Source organism: Varanus komodoensis, unplaced genomic scaffold (genome assembly GCF_004798865.1).
Source record: "Varanus komodoensis strain SLA01 unplaced genomic scaffold, ASM479886v1 scaffold1, whole genome shotgun sequence".
In the NCBI taxonomy this organism is placed as follows: domain Eukaryota; kingdom Metazoa; phylum Chordata; class Lepidosauria; order Squamata; family Varanidae; genus Varanus; species Varanus komodoensis.
Window position 1 is genome coordinate 122,278,663 of NW_025335268.1, and position 25,964 is coordinate 122,304,626.

At 43.7% G+C, this 25,964-nt stretch overlaps 1 protein-coding gene across 1 annotated transcript in view; it reads right to left on the minus strand.

Annotated features, from left to right (window-relative positions):
- Positions 1 to 25,964, minus strand: part of CACNA1S (calcium voltage-gated channel subunit alpha1 S) — a 70,640-nt gene that overhangs the window by 24,550 nt on the left and 20,126 nt on the right. Inside the window, exons 6-26 of the mRNA XM_044431785.1 lie at positions 25,325 to 25,530; positions 24,601 to 24,704; positions 23,221 to 23,369; positions 21,781 to 21,862; positions 19,953 to 20,113; positions 18,586 to 18,811; positions 16,162 to 16,369; positions 15,819 to 15,939; positions 15,183 to 15,297; positions 14,934 to 15,027; positions 14,353 to 14,422; positions 12,204 to 12,336; positions 11,187 to 11,316; positions 9,385 to 9,444; positions 8,374 to 8,480; positions 6,746 to 6,833; positions 6,399 to 6,506; positions 5,270 to 5,322; positions 3,632 to 3,778; positions 1,811 to 2,012; positions 273 to 431 (exon numbers count right to left, since the gene is read on the minus strand). Coding sequence (XP_044287720.1) covers positions 273 to 431; positions 1,811 to 2,012; positions 3,632 to 3,778; positions 5,270 to 5,322; positions 6,399 to 6,506; positions 6,746 to 6,833; positions 8,374 to 8,480; positions 9,385 to 9,444; positions 11,187 to 11,316; positions 12,204 to 12,336; positions 14,353 to 14,422; positions 14,934 to 15,027; positions 15,183 to 15,297; positions 15,819 to 15,939; positions 16,162 to 16,369; positions 18,586 to 18,811; positions 19,953 to 20,113; positions 21,781 to 21,862; positions 23,221 to 23,369; positions 24,601 to 24,704; positions 25,325 to 25,530 — 2,723 coding nt within the window. The remainder of the gene's footprint in view (positions 1 to 272; positions 432 to 1,810; positions 2,013 to 3,631; positions 3,779 to 5,269; positions 5,323 to 6,398; positions 6,507 to 6,745; positions 6,834 to 8,373; positions 8,481 to 9,384; positions 9,445 to 11,186; positions 11,317 to 12,203; positions 12,337 to 14,352; positions 14,423 to 14,933; positions 15,028 to 15,182; positions 15,298 to 15,818; positions 15,940 to 16,161; positions 16,370 to 18,585; positions 18,812 to 19,952; positions 20,114 to 21,780; positions 21,863 to 23,220; positions 23,370 to 24,600; positions 24,705 to 25,324; positions 25,531 to 25,964) is intronic.

A 25,964-nucleotide genomic window follows, 5' to 3' on the forward strand; every position in this document is an offset into this window, starting at 1 on the left:
GCAATGCTTCTCATTGCTTTTTTGCATTTCAGTTCTTGGGATGCACGGAATATTCCTGGGATCCCAGCCACCAGGCCTGTTCAATCCCATTAAGCTGTGCATATATAATGTGCAGCCAAGGGATGAAAGCTGAACTCATATTTCTAAACACAACTGCTTCCTAGAGGGAAACTCTTCTCCTACATGCAGCCATGTGTCCGGATCCCAGTTCTTTGGTTACCACCACTAGCAGCACCATCCCACAGCTGGCCAGGAATACTACTTATCCATACCTGCATGCCCAAGCAGATGGTATTCAGCGTGATCAGGAAGAACATGAGATATTCAAAGTAGGAGGAAGTCACCACGTACCATATCTGGTACTGGTAGGGGTTGGTGGGAATGTAACATCTCAGAGGTCGTGCTTTCAGGGCATACTGGACACACTGGCGCTGGAGCAAGAAGAAAGGCAAAATTGGTCAATGGAGCTAAAGGGACAGGTGACAGAATTCATGCTGAAGTGATGCCATCGATCGAAGTGTTTAGCTTCTCCCATTAATGAGACATTACTGGTGTTGCCCAGAAGTGCCAAATGTTTCACGTGGCCTGGTCTCTTCATAAACAAATTGTTTAAATGGATTGCTTTCCAACAAGTAGGACCAGGGGATTGTCAGAAATCAATGACTAGACATTTTTTCTTTTTTCTTTTGCAAAGAAGCTTTTCCTAGAACAGCGAATTAAGGGAATGGGTCTGGAACAAGCAGCAACACCTCATGCAGAAGGTTGCTAGGCCTGGGCGGATCAGTTTCCACCTCCAGATCTATTTCCCAGGACCCCAAATCTATTGTTGATGCCAATGGAAGGTTGTGTGTGTGTGGGGGGGGGGGGGGGTGTTCTCAGCTTAATTGCCGTTCAGGGGGCAACTTTTAAGAGGGAGGGCAGATGATGACTCTCTGCATCCCATATGCTGCAACATCTCTTTCCTGCCTCTCCCACTCCTCCAAAAGCCCTTCTACTTCTTTCTGCATGCCAATTAAGCTTAGAAAACTAAACCTCTTCTGTTGGTTTGGGATGATCTAGGTCAGGGTACAAAAGGATAGCTTTATTTTATTTGAGATGATTTGGATGAAAAATGAATTAGATAATCCTAGTAATTATTCTAAATGTGCATACATAGATATAAATTAAGACATGAAACTTTTCTGTGAGAGCCATCCATTTGAGCTGTGAGAGCAACTAATTCACAAAAGAACACTGTTTTGCTATTCTTTTTCCACAGACGATCTTGCCTCAGGACTCCCTTTGCTATTATCAGCACCAGTAGCACCATTCCATAGCTGGGCAAGAATTCTACTCGTCCATTCTTTGAGGCTCTCAAAGGAAGCAGAGGCCACCATATATCCTAAGATACCTGCCCTACTGACCAGGGCCCTGAATCTTTCATGTGCCTAACAATGTACCAGGATATCAACTAGTCTTCCTTTCTGCTTCAATAGAAAGAACTGGAGATTACATGTTGTTGCTACATTCTGTAATAATGTCTCCCCAGCCCAAATTCCAGAGAGGTTACCAAAGCTATTGCACAGTTCAAAAGACTGCCAGACACAGAGTAATTACCACTTCTGAATGAAGGTTCCGACTCCAGTATACTTAGCATGCAGACTTCCATGCCTGACTTTGGTCCAGGATCAGGCCATGGCTCCCTGGCCTAGAATCTCAGGACGATCCTTTGTCGTTCTGATATGCTTCATACTCCTCATTGCACAGGCCTGCAATACCTAGAACTGGTTCTGCTCAACCCATCCCTGTCCCTTCGCCAGATGTACTCTACCTGGTTCTTGTCCAGCTCACAGTTTTTGTACTCTGTTTCACCCTGCTCCTGGAAGGTTACAATGACAAAGCCTACGAAGATGTTCATCATGAAAAAGGCTATGAGGATGAGATAGATGATGAAGAAGATGGCAATGCCCATGCGATGATTGTATATGGGGCCCACGTTCTCAGCGCTGGTGTCAATTGCTCTGTACAGCAGTCTGGAAGGGACAGCATCGCAATCAGGATTAATACACACAGACACAAAAGCTTTGAGAAACTGGACTGTAGAGGTGCCTGGCACACTGTGGCCATGGAAGGGGTTTCAGGTGAAACAGTGTCCACAGTGCCTCCTATGAAAGGCCTGCCTATCTTAAATGATCCCTTTGTAACCAGTTAAATAATTTATTGGCTATATGGGCTTTGGACATCTTTTTCTCAAAATTACACTGTGGGAGTATACTTTTTTGTGGTATTGTCAAACCGCAATACCTGCTCACAGAGAAAGACCTCCTCTCCTCTGTTGTGACACCCACTGCAGTGCTTACACGAATGTTAAGTGCCGTGGTAGAGAGCATATGGCCTGGAACAGGGGTGGATAACCCTTTTAGCCCAAGGGCCACCTTTCTTTTCAGAGAAGCGCTTGGGGGCTGCACTCCTACGAGCAAGTGGGGCAGAAGGCAAAAGGGGAAGGTCCAAAATACCAAAAATGCAACTCAGCATATTTTAACTTAAAGGTCTTACTGCTGGGAACCAACTCTCAAGGAAGGCATTTCAGACTTTAGAATGTGGTAAAAGTGCACAAAACTAGGAAATGATCAAAGAATCAGTAGTTAGGGGAATGGGGGAGCTTTCTGGGAAACCCCAGGGAGTCAGATTTGACCCCTTAGCCAATAGCATCATTCGTGATATGCATGAAATTAGGCTGTGCACTAATTCTCCACCTTATTTCTGGGCAAAATAGCTGGGAGGACATTTTTACTGCGTTTCTCCAAGGTAAGGAGAAATTCCAAAGGTTTCTAAAACGTAGGATTCGCAACAGGAATGTAGCACAACTTCCTTCCTCTTTGTAAGGAGTTTGGGGATGTTTTATACTCTTCCTACAAGTGGGAGCAGCATTAGTTGTGTTGCCAGGTTGGCCCCCATTTTGCATTCATTACAGTGCAGAAGTGAGGGAGACAGGTTTGTCTCCTGCTCCACAGCAAAGCTAGAGCTAGTGCTATGCCAGCAGCTATTCTCCAATTTCCTGGAAGCTTTCTTTCCCCATGAAAAAGGTTTCCATTGTTTATTCCTCATTTCCAGGAGCTTTTATGATGTATTTTTGAGCTTACTGAATGGCTGCAAGGCAGCCAAGGGTCTTGCATGTGTATTTCTTTCTGTTGCACATCCCTCCATCGCCCTGCAGCCTTCCAGGCTGCCTGAGCTTTCTGATCTGAAAAATGCCCTTTGGGAGGAATCGCCTCAAGGGCCTTCACCACGGAACTGCGGGCAGCATGAGGAGGTTAGAGGCTGCCGGAGAGAAAGACCATTGTGCACACTTCTCAGCCACTTCCAAAAGAAGGTCAGTTCAAGAAACCCAAACACTACTCATATTATTTGTCCAAAATGTTCTTCTCCTTTTAATTTATTTTCAAAGCCAATTGCTTTATCAAATTGAATGAGAACGGTTGGGAAAAATGTGGGATAATTCTTGGCACAGCTCTAAGAAGTTCCTTCCTGAGCTGCTTTGCTTGCACACTGTAGCCAAGCCAATTAGCAAAAGTGGCTTACCGACTAATTCCTCTAAATATTCCTTGCAGCCCACCTTGCACCCGACCCCCATGCTGGGTCCTGCACTCACTGAGGCCATCCTTCAAAAGTGGATGCAGTGAAGAGAGACATCATAGCTGAGAAGACATTGTCGAAGTGGAAATCATTGTGGATCCACATCCGCTCATGTTCCTCAACCTGCGTTGGATCAGCATCAACATAGGTGATGAAATGTCCCCTGGGATGAAAAACGTTGTGTTAGTCACAGACGAGGAACCTGCACCTTTCATGAATTTATACCTGAATGCAATGCAATCCCATGAATGCCTCGCTGAAAGTATGTTTTCATGAGTTTAATGGATACTTATTCCCAGGAAAATATGCATAGGATTACAGCCTTAATTTTATTCCTGTTGATTCAGTTACTCACTCTTGATTTCACTACAGTGAAAAAGAAATTTGCTCCAGTTCAGTCACTTTTGACTGATACATTTGAAAATAATTAAATTTCATGATTTTCTGCATATCTGGGGTTTTGTTAAAAAGAAAGCAGCAGAAAGATTTATTTTACTAGGTCAAAAGTTAGAAAAAAATATAAAATGGTTTACTGGGCAATGGGAGCCAGTTGCCTATGGAAGCCATTAAAATTTCTTCATGTTGGATTTTTAAGGAAATTGTAAGGGAAATGTAGGTAGCATTTATTTAGGCATATGAAATAATATCCCTGGCTTAGGAGATTTAGTATATTGTGCTAGAATTTACCCTTCTGGCTTTGTAATAAGCCCTCTGGCTTATTGTTTACTGTTACTGTTGTATTGTTAATGATGGGGAATCTGAAGGAATGTTTACTACATCTTAAAATCCAAAGTGCAAAGCAAAACCAGATCCAAAACAGACTAGTAAGGGCATCTCCCAAAAGCACAAATCACAAGTTTTAAAACAGAAGTACACACTAATGTCTTGAGCTCAATGGGTTACATAGGAAGTCCTGAACACCCAGTTCTTCATGGCCAAATTAGCTGTCAAACAGCTAACAAAATATGTAGCTGCAACCAAAACTGGGAAGTGCTTCCAACTTGGTAATATCTAAAAGATTCTGTTCAATTTCTGCCCCACCTACATTGCAGCCCATGGAAATGAAGGAATGTGGTGAGTGGAATGCAGTATATTAGTACAGACTATCAAAATGATATTGGGACTGCTTGAAGTGCATTCTATTATGAAGGAGAGGGACAATGCCAGCCTCAGATTTTTGAGGGCTTTTGGGGACCACCCCCTCAATAGGCCCCCTATTTCACCCGAGTCTGCTTTCCCACCCCCATTGTCTGTGGGCACTCTTGCTCCTTCCCTCTCACACCATTTCATCTCTTGCTGGCTGGATAGGGAAGGCCAGGGAGCCAGTGGGCTGTGCGTCCTCCTTCTCACCACCACTGTCTGAGTGACAGCGGGAAGCCAGTGAACAAGCCAGCTGCAATGGTGAAAAGGGGGAGCAGCTCGCTCCAGGGGGCTGTGGAGCTGCAGCCAGTGCTCAGACATGCCTATTCCTTACACCAGCCCTGGAGATGAAGAAGCTAAATGTGTGGCTGCCACTGTCGTCGTCATCATCGTTGTCATCAGCAGCAGCAGCACATTTAGTGCCATAACTAGTCTGGACCTCTGCTTTCCTCCACTCTGTGATTATACTGTTCTGTATGGTAGAAAGGTATGATATATAACCAAGGAGGCCCACCTGCATTCAGATTCGATCAACTTGGTTGGATCAGTACAGCTGAAGAATTTTCCCTGCAGTTAAACAGAGGTCAGAACAATTATTTAATTGTTCAGGAACTGTGGCTTTTTTAAATTCCAGCTCTCTGAAAAAGGAACATCCCCAGCTATGCTGCAGCCTACTGTTGTATCTACTGCTGGAGGAGAGGAAGCAGCAATTCTTGATGGAGAATGTTGTATTTTTGCCCTTGCAGCTGAAGTGCATGACCCAAAACCTTGCAGTACTTCAAACAGCTTTGGATGAGGCTAAGATCTTGCCCATTTGATTCATACACTGATGGCAAGAAACCTCATGACAATGGCTTTATTGTGTGGCTCCCTCCATGTATGCATTTGTAGACTATCATTAACTGTCCCTGAGTGCCTTCAACTCAATTGTCCCTATACAGACCTCTCACACATTCTCTATGCAGATTGCCCAGTTGAATCTATAATACAAACCAAAACTGTCCCTCATATCCAGGCTCCATAACCATCAACAATAACAGAGGCACCTACAAGACTTACTGCCTCCAAGACTTCCTATCCAAGGAATTCACAGCATATGAGGACAACTGGTCTATATAGAGATAAGGAAGCTTTTTCCCAATTAAGTCATTACTCATTGGAGGAACTGGTGGAAGTGGAGATACTAGCTACCTTCTGCCCCCCCCCCCCCCCCATCTTCCAGCAATAAGGGCTTGAAGCACTAACCTTCATTCTATGACAGTAAAGTTGTCTGGAATTGTTTGTAACTGGCAGATTTAGTGGGGGGGGGGGGAGATTCTGGACCTCCTTCTCTTTAAGTGCTAGGAAATCCTCTCATGAGACAGTCTGATATTCTGCTATGTATTTTTTCTGTTGCTTTGAAAGTAGCTTATGGGATAAAGGTATTAATCCAGCTTGTTGAGGTTATTTAATGATAAAGGGAGAATCCCAAGGTAACTGGGAACTTTTCATATTTCTGTTTCTTAGGATATATAGCCTTGAATATCTGAATCCTGCATTAGGAACCATGCACAACTATCCTGATTTAAGCAAACAAACTCTTAATTGCAAACTCTTGGGATAGGGCACGATGGATATTCATTCTATCTAGGAAATATTTTCACCTTGAAGAGCTGCACCCCAATGCAGGCGAACATGAACTGCAGCAAGAAGGTAACCAGCACAATATTGCCAATGGTCTTGATGGCCACAAAAACACACTGGACCACATGCTAAAGAGATAGAAAGGGAGACAGATTAGTCAACTGGATGGATTTTATCTGCCCATCCTCACTGTGACTTTCTGGATTGTCTTAATATCCAAATCCCCAATAACCAGCAACATATAAGAATAAGTAAAGATTGCTTTGCCTAATTCATTGATGTTTTTCAAGGCATGCTACCAGCTTAAAGTATCATACTTATTCCTGGAATATCTAATAGAGGAGAAACTGCCCATGACCATGCTCACCTTTAGCCCCTTTGCTCTGTTAATGGCTCTCAGTGGTCGCAGCACTCTGAGCACCCTTAGGATTTTCACCACTGAGATGGCACTGGACCTGTTGCATGACAGGAGAAAGATCTTTAATGTGCTTCAAACCTTTGTCCACAAAAGCATCATGAGCCTTTTTACATGAGGCTGTTAATCACTGGGTCTGCTTTCAGCTTTGCCACAGAACTGAAATCCGAGCTCTACACAGTTTGTCCTTTCATGTTTTTCTGCTACATAACCTCTAGGTGGCACTGTACTATAGCAAAGTATCACAATTACACAAGTAGAAAAAATATTATTTCACTTTCAGAAATATTCTCAATTTTCCCTGCTCTAATACAGCCCAGGAAAGTGCTCTTTAAAAAACAGAAGTGAAACTGCAAGATCACCTCATCATGATATGGTCTTTACATTGTTTCTAGAGATGGAATTAGGGGGGCACAATTGTGAATAAGAATGCGTGCCAGAGAACTTTATAGGACTTTCTAACTACCAGGGTGGCTTGAGAAAATTCTTGAGAAGAGCACCGTCGCTCTTTCCCTGCTTTGACACATCCAGTTTGACCCTGAATAAACTCCCAGTCCTCTGGCTCAAAAGGTAAGTTTTATTTCAAAGCATAGAATTTGTAGTGTCAAAAAAACACTGTTTTAATCCAAATGTCCATTCCTGTATTACTAAGCTAAACATATGTTCAGAGAGCGTGAGGTTTGGCAGACAAACCTCACACTCTGAGTATCCATACACTTTCCCTGATATTGCCACCAGCTGACACAACCATCCACAGTGGATATTGGAAGGAGCTTTGTGTAGCAAAGAGTGGAGGGAAAAGGCAGAACTGTGTAGCTTCTAAAACTCTTACTTAGCCAGCCATGTGGATTACATTATAGGAGCTGATTGTATCTCCAATTCCATCATAATCTTTTTTTGGAGGGGTGGAGAAGGAGAACAGTTATTTGATTGTCAGTGTACTGACTGATAACACTGAATGTGAATTTTATCTTCAGTTCTGGTAGCTTCAGCGTTTCCCACCCTATGTACTCGTAGCTCCTGCATTGGTGTTTACAGGGTACATGGAGTTATCTATATAAAAACTTCCTTGTATTCTCTCAGAAATATCTTTCTTATATTTCAGAGTACTCCTTACTCTGCAGCAGGGCTATTGAACTTCCTTCAGCTTAAGGGCTGAATTCAATTCTGGAGGAACTCCCTGGGGCCACTTTTCAGCTGAAGCAAAACAGAACTGGGTCAGAAAAAGACACATACATTTTAGCTTGAAGCCCTTACTGCCAGCAACTAAACTTTAGCAGATGGAAATCACCCAGCCATTAGGTGTCGGAGGAAAGAGGAAGAGGCTATGGCTGCTGGGGAACCACAGAGGTCTGATCAAGATCTCAGACAAGCAGGTTTGGCTGCATAGCTGAGGTCTGAGAGCACTTTGACAAGACAGATGCACTCTTCATATCATCATTTCCCATAGTCTCACTGTAACTTCCAAGACAGAATGGCCAGTACTATCTTGCTCCCCTCTAGAGATGGTGCTGTTGGCCATTAGTTCATGATCCACAAAACATCCAAGAATGACCTACTGCCCTTTCATCCATACTTACTCAAACCACATGGAGATGAGGGACACAGCAACAACAACCAAGTCCAGAATGTTGAAATAGTTGCGACAGAAGGACCCCTTGTGAAGGAAAGCACCATAAGCAGTCATCTGTGGGGCGTAGAAAACTAGATTATTTCATGATAGATCCAGTTTTGTATTCTCCAGTTTCTAGGAGGAAGCGCTTCTTTCAGTGGTCAGATTCTGAAGACCATGTGGGCATGTTGGAAGCAGGTGTCTAAGGAAGTGAAGTTCATGCTGAGCACAAATAGTTGGCACACCTGAATTTAAGACTATTGGCTATCTATACTGGTGGCTATCCAAGTGACTGATTCATCACAAGCAAAAGGGGACACAATATGCACAACATTTTGACATCCCAAGATGGTGGCAGGAATTGATTCTGTGCCAATCTGTGAAATTGTCCATGTGAACCCCCATATCTCATCCCTTAAGACTGCTTATTTTTCTATGACTCCTGTAAATTTCTATCCATCTCCGTCTTTGACTATCACACAGCAAAGTCACGATCTGTATTTTGTCTATATTTCTTATCCTGAGCTCCTCTGTGTCCATGTGTTTTTGTATGCTTGAAAGGGCTGTTAAATGAACAGCCACTGCTAGCCCTCCCTGTAACAAAAAATTCTCAGGGTGGCATTCAGTATGAAAAAGAGAAGTTCAAAAAGCAGTAATCTTTGTAAACTGCCCAGGGAGCTTTGCCTATTGGGTTGAATACAAATGGCATGCATGCAGTTTAACATCTTTCGCCAACCTGAAGCCCTTCAAACTCCCATTATTCCCAGACAACATAGCCAATGAGATATGGTGCAACTTATAGTTCAACACATCTGAAGGGTACTGAGTTGGGGCAGGCTGCTTTATTGATGCTCATGTATTGCTTGCCTCATTGAGGGACCTTAAATCCCTCAATGTAATTCCATTCCTGAAAAATGCAGATAATAGGTGCATCCAGTCCTGTGAAGATGCAACCCATATGAGAATAGTTGTAACTTACCTTCAGAATGATTTCAACAGTGAATACAGATGTGAAGACAGTGTCAAATTTCTCTAAAATCTGGAGACAAAGCCCACAAAGAAAAAGATATTGTCAGTACAATTAAATTGTGGCTCTTTCAAGAACTCATATAAAACCCAAGCACAGTATGCAGTATTTATTTATTATGATGCATACTATATACTCCACTTTTTTAACCATTGCCAGGTACCTTACACGGTCTCTTCCCCTCTACCTTATCCTCACAATTACCCTGTGACAGTGAGAGTCAGTGATTGGCACAAAATTGATCAGTGCGCTTGATGGGCCAGTAGGGACTAGAACCTGGGTCTCCCAAGTCCCAGGTCAGTGCTGGCTCTCCTGTGTGTGTATGTACAGACGCACACAAAGAGAGAGAGGGTGTGACTTAATTCCAGGTTAAAAGATTGCAGGACCATAGCATTAACCATACATTCATTACTACCATACATCTTTGCACCTGTAATTTCAAATGTTCTGAGTGTCTGCTCCTTAAGAAGTAAGCAATCTAGTAGTATGTGGGCAGGGCTTTATTAGTAGTAGCATCAGTGAGCTCCCTAAAGAAACTTGCAGCACAACCTCCTTCTTGAGCTTTAAGCATGCTCTCTAAACCTTTTTCTTCGCTCAAGCATTTTAAATCAGATTTGATTATACTGCAGCTGAATGTACTCCAACAATAAAAGCAGAGACCTGTTTTGATCACATGTTTTTAAATGATTGTTGCTAGTTGTATTTTTGCTTATGGTTATATTATTGTTCATCTCCTTAAGTGCCAGGCAAAAGGGTAATGAGTACATTTTATAACAGAATTGATGCTAACATAACACACAAATTGTGGATTGTTTTTAAACTAACAAGACTGACTCTCTCGCTCTCTCTCATATATATATATATATATATATATATATATATATATATATATATATATAAATAAATGCATGGAAAGCTTTGTGTACATTTTCATGAGGAATAGCTAGTTGCAGTGGAAGCAATAGCTTCCTAAATGTTCATGGACCATCCACACATAGAAACATAGAAACAGAGCGAGTCAGAAGGGGCCTTCAGGGCCATCTAGTCTGACCTCCGGCACCAGCCAGCTCCACTCACAACATGCCCACCATGTGCATGTCCAGCCTATCTTTGAACACCCTCACCGATGGGGCCTTAACGACCTCTCGTGGAAGCCCATTCCACACCCTCGGGGTCCTAACTGTCAGGAAGTGCTTCCTGGTATCTAAATGGAACCTTGGTGCCCTGAGCTTTGCTCCGTTGGAGTACGTCTTACCCTCCTCTGCAGGGGAAAACAGGTCTCTACCCATCTCCATGTGACATCCCCTCATATACCCGTATGTAGCCAACATATCCCCTCTAAGTCTCCTCTTCTCCAGGCTGAAGAGACCCAGTTCCCTCTGTCTTGCCTCATACGGCATCCCCTGCAAACCAGCCACCAACCTTGTGCCCCTACGCTGCACTGACTCTAACCTGGCTATGAGGGGTTAGAGTCAATGCATTTCCTGTAATGAGGGGCCCAAAACTGAGCACAATACTCCAGTTGTGGGTGCACCAGAGTCATATAGAGTGGTAGTAACACCTCTCTTGATCTAGAAGCCACACTTCTGGCTATGCAACCAAACCAGTCACTAAATTATCTATTGCCTCTTAGCAAATTCATGCCAAGCAGTTTTCACTAAAGAGGAAGCAAGAGTGCATGCATGCTTCTCATGAATCACTCCGGACAATCCACAGGAACCATGCTAATAGCATGGCCATGATGTTCTGGTCACCTTATTCCTGAAGGATACAGCCCGTATTGGATCTTCAGCCGCCAGTGAGATGCTGCTGAGCAGGATGAAGAGCAGGATGAAGTTGGTGAACCAGGTGGCATTGACAATTCGGTGGCACAGCACACGGAACCTGAAGAGGACAAGGCAGGGAAAGAAAAAGATTCAGGAAAGCTCATAGTCTACTGAAGGAACATTGTCTGTAGTCTAAAAAGCACCAGAATGGGAGTTAGAATTTGGCCAGGAGATAACACCAGGTAAGTCACCCTAGCAGGGAAACAGAACACATTTCCTTCCTATGTGCTCTAGGGTAGCCGTGCTATGTACTTATTACATTTGTACCTGCTCTTCATCCAAGGGTTCAGAGTGGCAGACATGGGACTCCCAACTGGTTTCCCATTTGTATGTTGGCCAGGACCAATGAGATGAGATCAGAGCAGGTGCCTTTCTAGCCACCAAGATTTTAATGATTGGAATCAAAATAGCGCTGTAGCAGTGCTGAACCCCAATAAACTGTACCACTAAAAGGAGGCTAGAATCTGTTACCCAGAGGCTCTCTATGAGTCTGCAGTGGGCTGGAACCAAATTAGACACATAATTTTGCCATGCTGAGCAGTGGATTGCTACATACACTTATGGTAAATGCAGGATTCTTGGGCAAGTTGGAACACCACCTGGGTCCCTAGTCCACCGCTCTGACCATTATGCCGCAGTGGCTCTCCCATGATAGGAACGGGTAAGTTATAGCATATTCACTGCTCTATGTCAGCACCTTCTCACGTGCAGTTCTGACATTCATTCAGGGAAAATGTGAAGACTAAGGGGTGTGAAGGCATTTTTGCTGATTTCATCTCTGAAACCGAGCAAATCTAGACAGATAGGAACTTATGTCTGGTGGCAACCATTCCATGTTAGATCTCCACAGTGGATGCTCTGTGGCAATGGGCTTACTGTCAGTTCAGAAACCGATTCTGCTTCTGTCATGCACGGCCACCTAAAAGGGAGAAGAACTGGGCCTACTTGTTGGTTGGACTGAAGATGAAGAATGCACTGGCTTCTGGCATTGGCACTGCTTTCTCTTTCAGCTGCAGCTCTGCAAGGGGGCGCGGTCTTGGGCTCAGGGGGATTTCAGGCTCATTTTCCTCATCATCACCTGAAAGGCACACAGTCAGTCACAAACATTTCCAATCCGAAGAGTTTTTTTTTCGCTACTTGCAAATCCAGAAACCTCTCAAAGGCTTTAAATGCCACTGTCAGCCATCCCTGTTAGCTAGTGCTGTTGTGTTCAATGGACCAGCCACTACTAGCCTTGTCAGGTTGGAGCCAAACTACATGTTACACAAATTGCGTAGTGTGTGGGACAGGTATATGGCTTAATGTTTTCTTTTTTAATTTGCACCCCGAGCCCTGATTCAAGTTGAAGCCCCCTTGCCTGGGAAAATCTTTCCAGTCACTACCATTTCCCCCCAGAATTAGCCTGCCCACTTCCTGGTGATTTGTTTATAAAAATGAAAGAGGATGTTCCCATTGGTGTCAGTGGAGACTGCTTTTCTTTTGTTCACCCCTCCTTGTAGGGAAAAATTTCGGAGGAAAAACATTATGTGAAGAGAAAGTTTAATCCTCCATTCCCAGACTATGGTTGTTGAAATCCACACTAAGGCTATGCACACTTATGCTAGATTGGAAAGGTAAGCATCAGCTACAGGCTATGCAATTAACATAACATATCATTTGGCTTTTCATTTCAGGTACCAGCAGGATCCTTGAACATTTACCACTATAGTATCTCACATACTTAAGCAATGATATAAACACTTCCATTTTCCTTTATTCAATATTTGTTCAGGCATTGCCCTATGTGATTCTGAACTTGTAGACTTAACTACTTCATCCCCAAATTATAACTTTCAAGGAAAAAACTAGATGCATGACCAAATTTGTTTTTTGGAACAAAAGTTGTGGGTAGTGATAACATGACTGAGATTCTAAAATACACAGGTGGGGGTTTTAACCCTTCCCTACATTCCATGGTCTTAATGGAAATCAGCCCACCTGCACTCCTAAGATCCTAAGCACCATGGGAGAAACTATTCCATTCACTTCAAGGGTGAAACACAGAGAGGGGAGTAAATTTAATCAAGACCAGGATATGGGGAGGGAGATTAGAGTCCTTCTCCCTGCATTTTCCAATCCCAATCTAGACCCTACTCCTAATGACAAAAACATTAAGGCACATTAAATGCTTACACATATTTAGCATCATATCTAGGTTGGCCCTATGACCTTATGCTTTGGGTAGAGCCAGGTGGGTTAGAAGAAGAGCTCCAAATTATAGAATGCAGACCAATTTCCTCCTCCTCCTCCTCCCTCTCTTTCTCTTGCAGTAAAAGGTAGGGCTTGTGCATCACAGCGGTTTTGTTCCCAGATCAAACCAGAGTCTCTTCCCTCCTATGAGCCTCCTAACTCATTTCCCCTGTAAAGCCAGCCACTGGCTACTACTGGTAGAATCACACAAGGGGATAGGAGCTGGTTGATGATCTTCAGGGCTTGAACCTGACACCATTCAGGCAAGTGCATTCCCAAAGAAATCTTTTATCACTTCCATGACTGAAAACAGCTGCTATGGAGTGCCATGTTGTTTGCAATTTTTTTGTAAAAGAAAATTGAGGCAGGTGTTGCTGTGGATGTCCCAGGCTGCGTGTAGCCTGTAGCCTGTATGTTGTACGTTCCTGCCCTAGAACATACACACTCACTTCCCTGCAGCTGTGCATTGCTATAAGGGAGGCTTCTCCAATGTGTCAGAAACAACCGTCATACTGGCTGGGGGTTATGGGAGTTGTAGTACATCTGAAGAGAGACAGGTTGGGGAAGGCTAGAACTTCTTTCTGCTCTTTTCTACAGAGACTCTACCATTAAATGCACCTTGAGAAGATGCAATAGGAACAGCCTTTCTAAGGCAGCAATGCAACTTATGGTATCTCTACATTCCTAGCTGTGTTGGAATCCAACATCCACTGCACATACAGTGACACCTGTCTGATTGAAACTGGCCCACAAACACACTGTTCCCATGGCATGATAGCATAGTAAGCATCAGCCAGCCAGAAGCCTCTTCTTGTAATCCTTGTGATAGGAATGGAAGAGACAAACAGAGCCGACACTTCCTTACCTGGGAAGTCAGCAGAGGGATAGGGGTCCTTGATTTCATTGACATTGGATTCAAACTCATCCACCTTCAACTGAACAGAAGAAAGGAAACAAAGAAAGGTCAGCACTGCGGTTCTGACCTCATAGCCACCAGCTGGATGGTGCTATGGGTTAATTCTAGAGCAGGGAACCAGAGGGAAGGGCCACTGAGCAGAAAGCAAAAGTGTGCAAAAATGCAGAAAGCTTCTCAGGCATTTCTTGTATGGTAAATGTGTGTAACTATTATGTTGGCCCAGTTCCCGTATCCTAACAATCCAGGGATTTTTTTTAAAGCCAGGGACACTCATTCTCGAGATCTTGTCAAAAAGAAACCTGGTAAGTGCCACGCTGCTGAAAACTCTTCACTGCTCAGAAAACTGGACTGCCTGTAACAGTATTGTTACTTCTTCTGGAGTGCTTTCATTGCATTACAATTAAATGCAATGTTTTAATTGTTGTTGCAATCAAAACACTCTTTTAATTGCATTGCAAGCCAATTATGTGTATAAACATCTAAACTTTCTTTTTAAAGGATGGCACTGATAGCTGTTGCCCTTGACAGACCTTGGCAGTGGTAGAGATTCCTTCGCCCTTGGCTTTCTGTTCCAGTTTCTTAGCCAACATCTGTTTTTCCTCTTCAGATTTCTCAGGATAGCCTCTAGAGGGGAGAACCAAGGAAGCAAGAGGAGAGGGAAGTGAAGCCAAGGGGGAGGAAAACCACAGAGTTGAGCAAGGCATCCTTTTTCGTCTCCCACGGAGAGGAGCAGGGCTCAGAAGCTGCTCATGGCATGACCAGCAGGAGTCAGGACTGACCTGGTCAACTTTTTCCTCTTCTTCTCTTCAGCTTTGGCTTTCTGGGCAGAAGTCAGTGTTTCAGCCTCAGCAAGGTTGTCCACAGCAATGGCCAAAAAGACATTGAGCAAGATGTCTGGGATGAGCGGAGAAGGGCTAAGGAATTTTACAGTGTGGATTTAGGCAAATGTTTTGAATTGGGCTCTGAACATCCTTGTTAGGGCTTCATCCCAATAAGGGGATGCATCCTGCCCGTAGCTGCCCACACTAATTTTCTGAAGCAAGTGAACATACTGTCTTTTGTTCAGTCCAGTGATGTGAAATTTATACACTATGGATCTTATCCACCCAGTTGCACATCCTGCCTCCAGACTGGGCAATCAGCTCGTGTGATACACAGTCCTATTTTCATATATAGAAACAGTAGGCAAAATAACCTACCAGGAACATTTCGCTATTGCTTTCCTGTGTACACTCATGGCTAGCTCATATTTTGAAGCACGTGATTAATTTGCTGCTCATTCAAAATCATAAGGATTTATCGAAGTACTCAGTTGACAATTCCAGTTCATGATGAAGAATTTTACCTTATTCTGTTAATAGATATTTCCACCTAGCAGACCAATGATAATTGAACACAACCTAAGGAAAGGATACAGTTTCCACAGACAAAGAGAATAATGAAATAAATGCAGACCAACATGCCAGGATAGGTTGGCCCTCCATAAGCCATAATCCCATTGTACATAATGGAAGTCCAGTCTTCCCCAGTCAGAACCTAGAAGGAGGCAATATGTTTTGTAAGAACTGACACTGAATTATGTCTTAAAACTGAGAAGAGAACCCAAGAATTACAGCCCCTTTTGTTATGCCCAAAATAAGGCCTCCTACTTTTCCAGATCTCAGAAAATATCCCAGGAATCCTGATGTGTCATCCATTTACTCTAGAATTTAGTAAGGTCAGTGTGCATAAATGGGCAATTAATCCCTTGAGTTTTACCTGGAAGACACTGATGAGAGCCTGGGGAAAGTTATCAAATGTGCTACGTCGGATTATCATATCATCAAAGTCAAACCTCCCTCCAAAAAGCTGCATCCCTAACAGGGCAAAGATGACAATGAAGAGGAAAAGGAGGGTGAGGAGGGAGGCAATGGAGCGTACAGAGTTCAGCAGAGAGGCCACCAAGTTGTTTAGGGAGGTCCAGTACCTACAGAGAGACACACAAGAAGAAGATAATGATGCTGATCTGTGCAAACTTTTGTGAAGATGTCAGGACACTTACATCTCTTGGGACCAAGCTATGAAGTATCACTTACTGGCTAAAAGAAGGAATGTGAATCACCTGCTTGTTTTAACATATAAAGCCCTACATGGCTTGAGACCAGCATATTTGAAGGACCACCTGCTCCAATTTGTACCTTCTCAATCCCCACGATTGGATGAGGAGGCCCTTCTGAGAGAGCCATCCTCCAAGGAGTAAAGAAGGATGGGCTAACAGAAGAGGGACCTTCTCAGTGGCTACACCCCACTTACAGAATAGCCTCCCAAAAGCAGCTCACCTGGCGCCTTCTTTACAATCTTTGCGGTGCCAGGCAAAAGCAACACCTTTCTTAGAATGTTAACCCATATTGTTTTAACGTCTTATGTACTGTCCTACTCTCAGCTGTATATTGTCGTGCAGTGCATATTGTTATAAATGGTGTTTATTGCTTTTGTTTATATTATTGGTTTATTTCATATTGTGTATATTATTGTTTTATGTTTACTCTGTAGCCTGCTTTTGGACTAATTGGTTGCAGAGCAGAAATTTCATAGTAAATAAATAACTTGCTATTATGACAGCCACCACTTATAAGAAGTAAAAACTAGTTCCAGCATGATGGTAGTCATCTTGAATACTGTGGACAGTGTGTAGCCATATTCAAGATGACAACAGCCATAAGACATTTAGCTTAATAGATTCGTTACAGCTGCTCAGCAGGTTCAATAGCATTCTGTGGGGTGATCACTCTGGCTGCGTGAGAAACTCTCTCATCCTTCACTCAACTACCTGAACTTCCAATCTACTCAGGCTTAGTATGGGCCTATGACTAATTGTCAGGATATCAGGTTAGAAGAGCCTTCAATCATCAGTTCAGCCAAGGAATATTTGAACTGCTTTTGGCAGATCACTGCTTCTGGCTACAGATGCACTGAGGATGATTGGTTGGTTGATTTGAATGGTGCCCTACTCTTTTTTAACCAAAAATAGCACTCCATGCAGCTTACACCCCCTAATAAAACTGGATAAAAACTGTTATAAAGCAAATGCCTTAAACAGAACAAAAAATTAAAAATGGATTATTATCTAATTGGGATGGTATAGCTGGTGTCTTGCACTAGCAGGGGGTTGGAGTCAATGGCCTTCCTGGCCCCTTCTGACCCAGTTGTTCTATGAGTCTCTGAATTAGAAGCAATTAAAACACAACAACAGGGAAGTAGTTTCCAATCCAACAGACCCACTTATGTATTAAATACCTGCTGGAAGAAAGCATTCTTTCCTGCTGGTAGAAGGACAGCAAAGAGAGAATGAATCTAGGTTTCCTCAACAGTAAGAGAGCAGCCACTGAAAAGGGCAAGCATGTTGCCATGTGTCTTATGACCATCACCATCCTGAAAGTGACTGCACATACAGTAATGTAATGAAGTTGACAGTGTTGTGTCAAGACTAGTAAAGGGTTCATAAAAGTTCAGGGAGATCTTAGAAGACCTGGACAAAACAGACGGGTATGAAACCAAAGCATAATCTTAGGGTACATACGAGGATGTAAAACGCAGAGGCAATGTGTGTTTCTCTTAAATAGAGAACAGAGATAGATAGAAACAGCTATAAGACTGATATCCTGAAAGAATATCAGCTTTCCTTGCTCTCAGCCTCAGTAAATGTATATAATGAGAGCCCAAAGAGAAATTAATTTAAAACTATGCCTAGAAGTTGCTTCATTCTGTTCTTTTTTTAACTGTAGAACAGATGGTAAAGCCCTGATCCAAATCTTAAAGGTCCCTCAATCCAATGCAGATTGGGAACCCTGCATCTACTCTAGAATGAAAACAGAGAAGACATAAAATATTAGATCCAGATTTAAAGTGATATCAGTTTTGGCCCAGACTTTGAAACCTCTGAACTGAAAAGAAGTAAGGAGAACTAAGGAGATAAGACTGCAGAACAGATAAACTGATAAACAGATAAAGACCTGTTCTATTTATCACATAAAGATCTGTTTATCAAGTGCTGTGTAAATGGTAGATAGTGAACCTCTGTAATCTGAGCTCTGATAGTGAACCTCTGTAATCTGAGAGGAATATGGCTATTGGAAGCAGAACTTCAGAAATGCTAATACTGTGGACACACTGTTCAAGGGCACTGTTCAAGGGGCTACTCACTTAGTTATCTTCAAGATCCGCAGCAGACGAATGCACCGCAAAACAGAGATGCCCAAGGGTGTCATGGAGGCAATCTCCACCAGTATGAGCTCTAGGATGCCCGTGCACACCACCAGGCAATCAAAGCGGTTGAAGAGCGACATGAAGTACTGACGGAAGCCCAGGGCATACATCTTCAGAATCATCTCTATGGTAAAGAGGGCCAGAAGCACCCGGTTGGCAACATCTGTAAGCAAAAAGCCAAGTCAGTGATGAATGGACACGTTCTCCTCTGAAGGGGCTTCCAAGAGCCTAATTCCAAATCAGGGAGAGAGGAAGAGAGGGAGGGTGAGGAAAGAGCCCATCAGTATTTTCTTCACAACACACAGCTCTGCTCTCTGCTAGGAAGAAGCCCATCCAGCCCTCGGATAACAGCAACCTGAAACAGCATGTGAAAGGATCCAACTACCCATTGTGCACAGTCATTCTATGGTTCTTCCCCTGACTATGTTTTAACTGAAAATCAGCTTTAGGGACAGCCATATGGACAGGCTGTGTGTGTGTGTGTGTGTGTGTGTGTGTTTTGGGGTGGTGGTGGAAGGGGCAGCTCAGTTTTTTCCTATTTCCAGCAGTTTGTTGGCTTAATCTGACTTTGTTGCTGCACTATCATTCCCAAGACTTGACCCCAAGGCTGCTTTTCAATGAGGAAAAATGTTATGGTTGAAAAGCATGCAACTTACATGCAAGGAAATTTGGTCCTAAGTGTAAAAGTTTGGCTCTAAGGGGTAAAAAGATTATTTTAAGACAAAAGGCAAGGTGAAAACTGAATATATTCCAGTGAGAGATGGGACAGGAAGTAAACTGGCATAGGGGTGCAGTTGGGATGGAATAACCTCTTTTACAAAGGTCAGTTCTCTATTTAGCAGAGCTGCAGAGGACACCCTTCTATCTGGAAGTGTCCTCTGTTTGAAGAGTTGTTTCATCCAGGTCTGGTTTAAAACTAATGAATCCTAAGAAAAGAGAATAGCAGAGACCTAGAAGCTGCCAATCAGCAGTTAGCATCTGGACAGCTCTCTTCATCACCATGATAAGGTATGTTGCATTTCTGTTTAAATTACAGCAATTATTTATAAATTTGCACCTATTCACAAGCAGTTGCATGCACAGATACTATGCAAATTGCTGTTTTCTTTGGTAGTGATGCATTTCCTCATTGGGGTGATGTGTAAGAGATCACCATGAGCTTTGGTGAGATCAGGGCACTAAAAAAAAATCTGCAGAAGATCATAATAGGATCGAGCTACAAAGTTTAGGACTGACAATATCAGAGAATGGCACCTTGTTCATCAGAACCTGAGAACTTCCCAAAAATGGAATGCCCAGCTCACCTTGAGCATAGGTCATCCAGTCAAGTTGATTGTGATGCTCAGAGGCTATTGAGAAGGTGTTCAAGGCAATAACCAGGATAACTAACCAATAGAATAACTTGGACTTCACCAATTCACGGCATTTCCTCCGAAAAAGTCGGTTCCACCGCCTCCACTGCTGGCTAGAGGGAAAGGGGGCAGAAAGAGTTAAATCTGGGATGGTGGCACAGGACTGTCATCTGAACCTAGCTATACCAGTAAACCATAGTTTGTTAACCACAAAACAACCCATGAAGAGAAACTGTAGTTTACTGTTGGGTTGTGAATTGTGTGTTGTTTGTTGTTGGTTTGCTCAGCTAGGTTCATACAACATAACTCATGTTTCAACAACTATTCACATGCAATGACAACCCGCCCTAACCCATACTCAACCCTTGTGGACGGGTTATTGGGTTGTCAGACACTGCTTACATTGCTTAGGGGCAATGTCTAATGCAGCTCTCCCCAGCTGGCTGGGAGATGCTGAGAACTGTTATCCCACACATCTCATGAGCATTGGGTTGAAGAAGGCTGATCTAAGGGCTGCCAAAGCTGTCAAAGGGGGGGAGAGAAACGATTCCAGCATCTTCTTCCTGTTGATTTAGAGGGAAGGTGTGTGCGCCACTTTTTTCAGCTTGCTGCAACCAGCCAGCTGTGCTGCCTGTCCCACCTGTGTCTGGAATTCCATCATGGCCACACTACATGTTACTTCAAAGATGCAGCTAGAAATAACATTCCCCGCTTTCACACCACTGCTGAAATCAACGCCCTGGCACAGGGGGTAGAAGGGCATTCACCCTGTGCCCTACCCTGTAGCCCTGACCCAGATCAAGGGCCCTTGACCTACATGGCTAAGAAATGATAAATGTGAAATTACTGGGAGAATATAAGTCTTGTGCACTGTTGCCGGGATACTCAGGAGTAGAGATGGAGAGAATGGTACAAAAACAGATCAATTTTACATTTATATCCTACTTTTCCTCCTTGCAGGGAAGAAAAGGAACCCAAGATTCCTCCTCTCTCTTTTATCCCCAACAAGAGGTCATGGGTTGTTTGATGGTTGTTTTGCCTCCTGCCATTGGCCTTTGGACCACACCACAATCTGTTCTCAGGCAGGTAATTAGGGAAGTCGTGCCTTGCACACAGTAGCACACTCAGAGGATTAAACAGGCCATTTCAGTGAGTGTGTCAACCAGGTCAGTGACTTACTGAAAGTCCCATTTTATGGCCAAGTGGGATGAAAAATTGGATCGCCTGAGTCCCAGTCCACTACCCCAACCACTGTACCACAAGGGAAAGAAAGGGGCCAAACTATAAGAATTTCTTGTAGTGGTGCACAAAAGACTTCTGTTGGGGTGCAGAAAGTGAGGAAGAATTAGCATGCAGTGCAGAGAGAACCGTAAGTTGCAGGACAGCAAGGCAAGGAAGAGCCAATAGATTCTGGGGTTGCTGAGAGACCTGCAATGGTGAAACAATAGCAAGTGGTATGGAGAGTTGAGAGAAGAAGAGGGCTGTAACAGAGACATGTGAGGCAGGGAGAGTGAAAACCCAGAGTACTCCAGAAACAGGAGGTCTACCAGAGAGACCTGCTGGTGGTGCAGAAAGAGAAAAAAAGAGTTTGTGTTTAGAAAGAAAGGTGGGGTTTTCAGAAATGGAAAAGACAGGAGGATTTTTGCCCCCAAAAAAGTGAAAAACATTTCTAAGGATATTGGCTCACCTAAGAAATGTAATAGGGGCACTCAGAGTTATCTGATTTGTGTGCTCCTAAACTACAAGGTGAACGTGTTGGATTGGCATGCATGCTACTTACAAGAAGCGAATCCATTTATTCATGCCCTCAATCTCATACAGGCTCTCTGTCTCTGAGCCACCTTCATCTGATGGCATTAGTCCTGAGGAAGATGGAGAAAGGTAAGACACCTGCTATGTTAAGTAATGGAGGGACAGGTCAAGTTCCAAGAAAGTTTATTCACAAAAATAGAAACACACACAGGTAGTTCTCCTTCCCTTCTAATCCAGTCAGATTGCATCTCCCAACAAGGAGTGCTCTAAGGTCTGTTGTTTATATTGTAAGTAAGACATCTCCACCCTCACACGAAAACAATAACAATCAACATACCTGGAAGACTATTGCAAACCAAATGGGAATGTAATAAATTCCTATCTGGTTTTTCCAAATAAACTGATATTCTCCAAACAACAAAGGATTGTGTGACATCTTAAATCTAACAAAGCCAAACAAATTTGATATGGCCTAAGCTTTAATGGAATGAAGTCAACTTGACCATACATTCCCACAAATCAAACACAAAGAAACTGCAGGAAAAAAATACACAGAGAAATAGGGCCACAGTGCTAGCTGGCAATGGCCAAGATACCCACAGAAGATCCAGCCAAGGAAATGCAGAGAATCTCGTTAAGGCCTGGCAGCAGATGAAAGCTGGATGGAAATGAATGAGCAGCTTTATCCCTCCCTCCTAGTGCATCCTATGAAAGCTATTAGGGTTTTGGAAAACACTGAATGGTTGTATCCAACCCCAGTTGACAAGTACCAGTATGGGCTTCTGGATATTGGAAAACGCAGTCAAAGGAAAGGGAAGATATGATATCATTCACACCAGTGACTTGATTTATTTATTTTTTATTTATTTGAAATAGTTTTATCCCACTTCTTAGCCAAAAGGCTCCCAGAGCAGCCTATGCAATTAACCCGGACAAAAGACAGACACTGCCTATGGATGCGTAATTCAAAACGACACCACACAAGGAAGCCGGATGGGGGAAGGAAGCAGATCTTTCTGCAGGTCTGGTGGAAGGACTGTTTTCCCTCCAATCTCCCTCCATCCAACCTGCTGCATTGATGACTGGTGGTGGCAGTGTGAAAGGTTACCCAAAATTAAACTGAGGGGGTGTGTATGGAGGGGGATGCCATGGGTTCCTGGACCATCTTTTTGCATTCCGGTGCATTTTTCCAGTGCAAAGAGATGTCACAGGGACTCAACATCAGGCCAACAGGGCAAAGTCTATTTCTGCCCCATGGTGGATCAAGTACCCTGCACACCAGCGGCCTGATTTATGTACTTTACAAAAGCCATTTGTACAATAGCTAACAACACTGTGTCTGGTATATTCAAAATGGCCAATTCAGGAAACATCCTGCATTAAAAATTCCAGGAGTTTCTGCCCCAGAACTTCCTTCCTGGAAGCCCACGTGCTTCGGCCAGGCAGCACTCCTTGATGAGCACAGTACCTTCACCGCGTCTCCGGTCACTATCCATGACTTCTGCATGGGTGATCCAGTCCATGTAGCCTTTCATGTCCTCCTCTAACTGCTGCTTCTCCCTCAGTTTCTGAAAGGTACCCCGCGATTTGGCTTTCTCACGTTCTTTGGTGAACTCCCTGGAAAAAACTCAAGTGAGAACTGATATCGCTTAAGCCTGAGAGTGACAGCCAGGCTTTTCCCAGTCCAAGTCTCAGCCTAGCGATGGCTTGGGGACCTCAGGCAAGCCACTAGTTCTCAGCTTCAAACACACACCCCTTCTCTAACCCGAATGCTACAAGTCCATCCTGCATTATGGGTCGTTCACAGGATCAGTGACTGAGAAACATGAAAACGCTGTGGGCATCAAGTCAGAATGGATGCAAGCAATTCTGTCCACAACGTGGCCATTAAAGTAGTGACTGGGGGCTTTAAGAGCCTAGGTAGGGTGAAATTCGCTGAACTTCTCCCCTGACTGTCCACATATTGCTGGGAAGGCTGGTCAGCGGGGCTCCTTATGCCTTGCAGCTTTACTTTTGAGCTTGATAGGAGATATCCATGTGCTTCATAGCGGTGAATCTACTTGAGGGATGGAATGCAGCACGGTGGATGCCTCCTTCCAAGTTCAAAAAGCCCAAGAAAATACAATGCAGTCATTTCTGGAGTTCATTAGTGCCCTTACGTGAGCAAATTTGAATTTTCTGATTTTTTTTCATATTGGTGTTTTTTGCCCCATGTGATGTGTGCAGGCATGCATGTACTGCATGTATGTGTATATGTGTGCAGAACTTAATATTAAATGCTAAAATGTCTATTTCCTCCAGAGGAATGACTTAACCTGATTAGCATATTGGTTATCGACTGGCAAGAAATGAATATACGTGTGAAGATGGGGACGCAACCAGTGGTCTCATCCTGCAAGATGAGCTGCTTGCAAATAATTGCCCAAACTCAGGAAGCTCTGGTCTGCCACACCAGTGAAGCAGCCTAACTTGTGCTGCCAGCTTGCTAAATTTTCCCAGCCTTTCCATGAAGTTGTAAGCAGAACAGCAGGGCGTTGCTTGAATGAACGTTGCAGAGGTGGTGCGACAAGAACACAGTGCATCGAATGTGTTCATCTGTCTCTGACATTCTGGAAGACTTCGTGGGCTTTGTATTCGATTGCCCCATCAAGGTGAGCAACAGGAAACAGGAACATCAGAACCGGAGAGAAGAGAGGGAAGATGTCCTGTTTTTATTCAGCACCATGCAGAGGCAACCAAACTCATCCCCACATTAAAGGACTTGATGACTTTAAAGTCACATTCAGGACAGGCACATTCATTGATGCTGGGGGAATAGCCAAGACTGCACGTGCTCCGAACTGCTTACCCACTGAGCACACCCAGGATCAGGTTAAGAATGAAAAAGGACCCCAGTAAAATGAGGCTGACGAAGTAGATCCAGGGCCACTCATTCCCAATGGCGTCATTTACCTAAGGCAGAAGAGAAACATTGTGATCATGGCATCCAATCATGATTTATAAGAGGATCAGTTTGTATTGCATTCTAGGAAATCTCTCCTTGGGATGGAGGACATTTACTTGAGGGCTGGGGAGACTACCAAGACAAAGCTGGGGGTAGACCCTAACTCATCCATCAGACCTACTCATAACACTAGAAGACCTAATGGACAACGGACTGCCAATGTTGATAGCCTCCTGGACTCTTTTCGAGATTTTCTGCATTTTTTAAATCAACCAGGTCCTAGTTTGGGTTGCCACTGCTGTTCCTATAAAGTGAGAATCCCTGACATTAAATGTTCTTACATCTTTTGAGGCTCATAGAATTGGAGTCCACACCTTAAGCATCATCTGGAAGTTGATGTGTACCTGGTGTGGACGGCAGCCTGACTAGAGGACCTTTCTTCCTGTGGAACGACCGGTTGGCCTGTTCACTGGGACAACAGTGTCATTCTTTAACGAGTGGCACAGTGCTCCAAAGATGCCTCACCACCTGGGAGGTGACAGGACCACGTGCCCCTAGCTTCAAATTCTTGCATTTGCCACATGACCAGAGGGCCCCTCAGTACTTTTCCCCTTCGTGCTCAGCCTACCCAGTAGAGGACTTCTGTCCAGCCCTCCATGGAGATGCACTGGTAGACAGTCAGCATGGCAAACCCAAAGTTATCAAAATGAGTGATGCCGTTGTTGGGCCCTGGCCACTTGCCCCTGCACTCTGAGCCCGGGATGGTGCACTGGCGCCCATGGCCCGCACTTGTACACGGAGATGGTTTTTCATTTTCCACAGTGGCCAAGATGTCTGGGGAAGGAAACACAGGGTCAAATGTGAGAAGACGACCAGGAATGCTTCTCTCTGTATATCATGGCAAATCCCCGATTTTTTTTCAAAACTCAGAAACAAAAAACCTCCAGAGAAATTAAATACGGTATTACAGTTTTGTACGTGAAATTTCAGTGTATTTTCACAATGAATACATATATGCTATGTATTCTTATATATTTGATGCATAGCAAAACATACTGCTATTATTAGGGATAATTATGCACAGGCGTCAACAAAGGCGACCAAGTATTTGTCCTTTCCTAAATGATGCCTACAAATCAAGAATTTCAGGCTTTCAAGAATCAACAGCTTCCCCAAGTCCTCAACCCATTATGTTATTACGGGTGGCTGTTTATCCTTTTCAGTGTTGTAATATTAGCCTCTAAGCCGTCGAAAGGGCACGGACAATC